The sequence below is a fragment of the Orussus abietinus genome, unplaced genomic scaffold, assembly GCF_000612105.2.
Source record: "Orussus abietinus isolate OABI.00-Male unplaced genomic scaffold, Oabi_2.0 scaffold9, whole genome shotgun sequence".
NCBI classification, from domain to species: domain Eukaryota; kingdom Metazoa; phylum Arthropoda; class Insecta; order Hymenoptera; family Orussidae; genus Orussus; species Orussus abietinus.
This window is the reverse complement of record NW_019396004.1, coordinates 1,136,741-1,143,383: the sequence shown is the minus strand read 5'-3', so window position 1 is coordinate 1,143,383 and position 6,643 is coordinate 1,136,741. Positions and strand designations below refer to the sequence as shown.

Below are 6,643 nucleotides of genomic sequence, written 5' to 3'. Positions count from 1 at the left end.
GCCGCAAAGCGGAATTTAATCCAAAACTATTTCTTTTTTATTTCGACTGATAATTTTTAGAAAATGCATAAAATACGCAGGACAGAATTCTCGTCATTCGACTTAAAATGCCGATTACTTTTACAAAATCAATTTCCATCCTCAGAAGATATCTTCAGCAAGAAATGCTTACTACGAGCAGTTAATTAATACATTATAAGGACTTATATTGCTACCAGCAATTAATTAATACAACGGAACGCTTGCATTGTCCCAACTAATTTCGCGTGGAACGTGAAATTTGCGCTCGCTTGAAATTAACGTTCTTAATTCCATTCAATTACAGTCTTTTTGCCGGATGAACGTCCCGGAGAGATTCCACTTGCTATCGTTCTCGGGGATTACAAAATCGTCTCATGGAGCCTAGAGAGGCTGCTCCTATCGGCGTTACAAAGTTCGGAATAATAAATAAGGCGCGATATCAAGGATTGACATAAAACCTAATCGACGCCGACTTAATACCCAGTTAGAACGTATGACTAGACGAAAGATCCGCCGCCTTCATTTCTGTAGCACTTTGAGATGCCATTGCGCTCATCTACCGGTCTTGTAGTGCACGTAAGAGTAATATGCATCTGCACCGTGCAAAATCCCAACAACGCCGCTTAAAATCTGAAGAAAAAAAATAGTAATTAAATATGCAGCGAAGAAGTTTTATTAATATTTCAACGTTTTACATATAATAGAATGACCCTTTCATATCACCTTAATACTCACATAAGCTGCTGTCATCGCAGGATAAACGTCGAATCCTGGCGTCACTAGGTACTGAGCCCCGATGAAGACTTTCGTAGAAAACGCTAAATAAGAGGCCGAACTCATGTATAGGAAGCAAGCCAGGGCGTTGAACATCATTTCCTGGGGAGTGAAGATCAGTTTAGATCCCGAGTATGGTAAAATGGATCATATGATTGAGACGTACAAAGAGAGACGACTTGACGAGCCGGTACGACTTCTCGGAGACGATGTAACAAGCGAGCAGAACAGCCGAGGTCAAGAAACATGCCGAAGAAGTCGTAAGAGACCCTTCGAAAGCAGAACCGATCATGGCACTGTATCGAAGCCCATAATTGATCAAAAGGCTCTGGATCAAGCCGCTGAGCACCTAAAAAAAATCATATAAATGTTAAATCGAATCGGGTATAACAAATTCCATGATATACTTCCAAGTAAAATTGATAACGCACATTTTAGCGTAGGAATATTCCTACGCAATTTCACGGGATAAAAATGCGACATTATGAAATGAGAAATTTATTTAGAAATTCATGATGAATGTGAGTACCATTTAAGGCATTAAATTAATAATTTTACTACAACCTTATGTAGTGAATATTTTTAACAGGGTGGCGTTCCTTGAGAGCCATCAACTTGTCTTAAAACACGTCAAAGAAAAGGAAGATCGCGGTTCCAGGAAATAAGTGCTTGATAATTTTTTTCCATAAGGATATAAATCGTGTTAATGTTACTCACGGTCTCCCCAACTTTGACCATGCCTGGCATCGTCTTCAGGAACTCAATATGAATGCAGGTGCAACACCTGCAGAAACAGCACTCCACCCCTCCCGCCCCATGAGTGCTCGCATTGGACATCCTGATAATCGGACCTGCACCTTTTCCCATTTCTCTCGAATTTAATTCCCGAGAAGAATCGCAAGAAAAAGCTCAGAAGAGTTAATCGAGCTCTGCGCTGCGTTGCAATACGAGGAGGTGCAGTTTTTAGTAACTCGGACGTATCGGATCAGCGTAAGGAACGAGGACAGTATTGTTAAGATTCGGCGAATTTTAAATGTTGACTAGATGTCCTTGTCGGCCCAGGAACTCCTTTTGACTGAATTTAAAACAGGCGAGGAACCCCGCGATGCAGCCGTCGCTGCACCCCCCCGCATAGCACGCGAGGGAAACGTCTATTTCTGGCACGTGCCGGCGCCGAAACATAACATCCAGTTGGCCGGAAATGTCTCAGAAAAAGAGTTTTAAAAAAAGCGTTCAATGAGGATGATTCGACAGCTCGCCATCCCCGCGTAAAAGTACAGCGAACTCTGCGCGCCTTGAATTAATTCCCTTCGCCAGGATGCAATGACAAGTGTCGGGAATTGCAGTAAGCGCCCTTTAAATAGTACCGAATAAGTGTGGGAAAGATATTTCACACGCTGGAGCGTACAAATTCTGAAGGTGTACACATATCTCACCTCGCAAACGAATAAGCCGATAAAAAGGACGGCACAATAGACGAGCTGAATGGCAAATCGGTAAAATTTCGGCCGGGCATTCGAGCACTTCCCCGAAGGCCGTTCATTCGCATTCAAGTGCAAGAACACGCGGCCTCGTCAAACGCTTCTTGCCCATTGTTTTATATCCAGGCGATTAACATCATATCAGGTCAAGGGCGGCTAGTCGGAGAAAGAGGGACCACCGACCGGAAACGAGGCGAGTCGGTTCGATTCTCCTTTTTATTTATAAGAACTTATCAAAATGGTACCGCGACGTCGCAATGGGAAATGGCTCAAGACCCTTCGAACATGCCGACGCCGAGGAGGAGGTTTCTTCTGGAGAAGTGGAGCGTCAATATCGGCGAGTTCTTCGTGGGGAATGTTCGTAGGAGGTAAGTCTCGACGCAAGTCTTCACGTCAGGGTTGTGCGACACGTTGACGTCTTCCAGGCTCATCTCTTCGGCCAGTTTTGTGAAGTCCCAAAGACGAATCGTGCAATCGAGAGAACCTGAAACGGGGACGATTTGGTCACCTGGTTACCTGTTTACGTTTTTTATTAAATCACCTGCCTGTATCGGCGTGCTTACCGGATACCAAGATGTTGCCATCTCTGCTGAAAGAGAGGCAATTGATGGTGCCTGTGTGACTAGAAAGTGCAGCGACCAGGTGGCCATGTGCCAAGTCCCAAACGAGGACCCGGCAATCTGTCCCGGCTGATGCTAAAAATCGGCCTTCGGCCGAGAAGGCTAAGGTGTAAATCGGGCCTTTATGTCCGGTCATGAGTCGCACCTGACTGCCCGTCACGCAGTCCCATAATCTGACGGTCATGTCACTTGACCCCGTCGCTACATAATTCGAGTTGGGATGGAATTGCACCGTCTGGAATGACGTCATCGACAAGTAGAGGGCGAGCCCAACAACAGTTTAAAAACTTAATCCGGTTCCCCGGTAACGTACGTCTACATCTGAGTAATGGCCCGCGAAAATTCGGAGAGGCTGATGAGCATCCGTGGCCCAAAGTCTGGCAGTCTTATCGTGAGATGCAGTTGCGAAGTAATACCCATGCGGCGAAAATCGCACGGACCATACCGGGAATAAATGGCCTTTGTAACAAACCACACACGTCCAGGTGTGCAGAGACCACAGTCTCACTGAAGAAAAAAGAAAAGTTAATTTAAGTATCCAAGAATCATAGAAATGAGAAATCGTTCTATTTACCCGTGGTATCTTCTGACGAAGATAATAATAAATTTCTGTCTGGACTGAAAGATAAACTGTAAATAGGTCCATTGTGACCATAGAGATTTCTAGAGGTCTCGGCTGTTCTGTCGTCCATCATTCTCACCAGCACGTCATCTGAGAATAAAAATTGTTAGCACTAATCGTACCACTGGCCGGTCATAGTCATTTGACTATGATGATAATCTTATGTTGAAAAATGTAAAAAAAAATTACCGGCATCTCTTTCGACGTCTTGTAATAATTCCCCGGTCTTCATTAACCTCAGCTTCGATGGTACAAGACTCCAGACTTTTATCGATGAATCACTGAATCCGATAGAAAGGAGGCTCGAATCTTCCGCAACCTCAGCAGCTGTTACACTGATAATATCCGATTATGTTCACCCATCCATACACAAAAGAAGCTGTCGATTCATTTATTGCAACCTACCCATGGACGGCATTTAGTAAGGTATAAAAACAAATGGAGGGCAAACTGTCTGGCCCAAGAATAACACGTTTTGATGCCTCCCTTAATGCTTTCACCTTCTCTAATTTATCTGCGTCCTTCCTACATTGGAAATAATATAACTTGAGTATCTACATGAAACAACCACATGGGAGTTCTTAGAAAATAATTTGAAGATGTATGTACAGATTTGGCAAAGGCATTCTGCCAACAGGTGGTGCGTTTGGATCGGACTTGGTTTTCTTAGAAAACAAAGGATCCTTCTTAGCCTTTTTCTTTTTTGGTTTGTCTCCTTCTGTTCCCCCTGTATCATCCTCCTCTTCTTCAGCAGGAGGAACGCACTGAATGTCTGGTTCCTTCAGCAGTCCGTAATAAACTTTTGTCTTGTTGTCTGACGATAATATTTCTTGTTAAAATAAGAACTGCAATGCAGGCTGTTTGAATTGTACAAATTAGAAGAATGTACCCTGCCTGGTTGCTTCTCCAACAACTGCTCCTGAAGTTGCTTCGATCTGTTGCTTGTTTCGTGCAACCCCTTCGTACATATCAAAGTACAGATGCTCCTGAATAATATTTAGTAGAACACTGTGTTTCTTTTCTTGTAGATGCCGCTTTAATATCGATAACGTGTCCCTCGACATCCTTATTATGAACTGATTGGATCTAACATATATTAAATTTAATTAATACAACATATTAATCTACTTATCAGTGATGGAATTGAGCCGAAGTATACTTGAATGTGTCGGTTAGTTCGTTCCCTGCCATTTGTTCCCTTTTGGTGACGTTTGACAGCCTTTTCAAGTCACCTTGATAGTATTCCTCTAAATTTCCACTGTATTTCTCCATAAGTTGTCTAGCTTCGGTCGAGTGATTATTATAAACTAGTTCCAGGTACATGTGTACTAATACTGGATACAATATTGTGCCTAACTCGTGCTGTCAACAAAACGTTTTAAAAAATGTACTCTTAATATAAAACATTCATACTGTTATGCCTTAATGTATCTACAATAACATTCTTTCCTTGTCGCAAACCTTATAAATATCGAGAGACCCTTCGACAAACTTTTTCAGTTCGCCGTAAGCTTTCTCGTACAGTGCTGGATCTCCTTCGCTCTTATAAGCAGACAATACACTGCTTACTTCAGAATCAGTTTGTTGATTCCCATCTAAGGTAACGTCCGTTAAGTTCGCTTCTTTCCTAAATAAATCCTCAGTACCCTTCGAAGTAACAAAGTGACATTAGAAACTAACCTCTCCCTCCGATAGCCCTTCAAAGTTGACATTTTACACATATCTCTTACCTTCAAATTATATTTCCGCAGTAGTTGGAGCACGGCCAACATAGTATTTTTATCGTTATCCATGACTGACAATCGTAACAATTCTATGCGAGTTGGAATACAAAAACAGTTTGTTTAACGCTAAAACCCGACCAAAACCATAAAATAGGAGTATTATAGACCAGAAATCGGTGTTCAATATTATGGGCTGACGCACCTTCCCTATTCGTACCATGTACATGTGTACAGTGCCATTCATCAATGGTTACCTCGCGGAACTACTGCCCTCACCGGCCGCGCGGCGTACTAGCGGCAGGAACAGCGCGCAATTAGAGTCGCCCAAGGGGCAGAATGGTGGGCGGGAAGGTTTCCTCGGTTCCTAAGAGCGGGATAACCGCTGTTACCGAGGAAAAGAGGCTTCGTGGTTGGATTAATGAAGAAGTTAACTGTACAGCACTCCCACGTGGGGGGAGGCGGCTCCTTCCTCTCTCGGATATCTCGAGGGTTCAACAGCACCGGATATGCAGTCCGAAGACGTCTGCGATTATGAGATCGCCATCCGCCATTATAATTCCAGACGAGTTCTGCCCCATTATTCGATTATTCCAGCTGCTTCTGATCCACGAATCGGCTCTTCCAGTCCGATGTTTAAACATAAACTAAATCCAAACTGAAGGTGAGCTGGGGGAAGCTTCTCGGAAACCTCGAGAATAAAATTGATCATTAGCATATCAGAAGGAACTGGACAATCAAGTCACAAAAAATTTCTTGTATTCGGCAACTTCTCCTCCATTCGCCGATTTTTATGAACATTCTCAGGAATACAATTAACAAAAAGAAAAAGGCAATACTGCGATTTTATTAACTAATTTTAACTCTTTCTGGACGCTTCATTGGCAGGGAATTAATTTTATACCATTCCATTTATACATCGTATTAACACGTCTATTATACATTTTAGAAGGTGGAAATTGATTAATACTTCTAATGAATATTTTTAACAGTGCACGAGTACCGTTACCTGAGGTATTTGTGAATGCCTGAGCACTCGTCCTCCTTTGAAGGTTCGTGGCCTTAAAAAAACCTCCAAATTCTTGTATCGTGGGATTTCATCTCCCTTGTACATGTCCACAGGTGGAGGAATAATGCGACCGTTTCCAGAGACATGGACACTGGCTGCGAATTTCTGCTGGAAATGAACCTCCATCGTGGTCCATTTATAATACATCAGGCCCGCCGAGGATGGCCCACCCTGTGGGAGGTTTAGGCCTTCACCTAGAAACGTTGTTGTACCTCCGAGTATAAGGAAATAGACGAGAAACCGGTACGAATATACGTGGGGGCCCGTTAACTCGTTCGGGACACGCAAAAGAAAACGACGAGGCCGGCACATGACGTCCACTGATAATGGCTCAT

General features: G+C 43.2%; 2 protein-coding genes across 2 annotated transcripts; both read right to left on the bottom strand.

The window, feature by feature from the left end:
- Positions 1–14: 14 nt before the first annotated feature.
- On the bottom strand, positions 15–2,371 carry LOC105701059 (protein singles bar). Its single transcript, XM_012427481.1, has 4 exons — positions 1,513–2,371; positions 962–1,144; positions 757–897; positions 15–651 (listed from the first exon to the last, which is right to left on the bottom strand). The coding sequence occupies exons 1-4, from the start codon at positions 1,660–1,662 to the stop codon at positions 574–576; spliced, it is 552 nt and encodes a 183-aa protein (XP_012282904.1). The 5' UTR covers positions 1,663–2,371; the 3' UTR covers positions 15–573.
- Positions 2,372–2,478: 107 nt separating this feature from the next.
- LOC105701058 (transcription initiation factor TFIID subunit 5) lies at positions 2,479–5,379 on the bottom strand. Its single transcript, XM_012427480.1, has 11 exons — positions 5,249–5,379; positions 4,980–5,165; positions 4,678–4,880; positions 4,408–4,604; positions 4,128–4,332; positions 3,924–4,043; positions 3,708–3,853; positions 3,471–3,608; positions 3,210–3,403; positions 2,840–3,131; positions 2,479–2,760 (listed from the first exon to the last, which is right to left on the bottom strand). Exons 1-11 carry the CDS (start codon positions 5,309–5,311, stop codon positions 2,546–2,548), a joined length of 1,959 nt encoding a protein of 652 aa, XP_012282903.1. The 5' UTR covers positions 5,312–5,379; the 3' UTR covers positions 2,479–2,545.
- Positions 5,380–6,643: the final 1,264 nt, after the last annotated feature.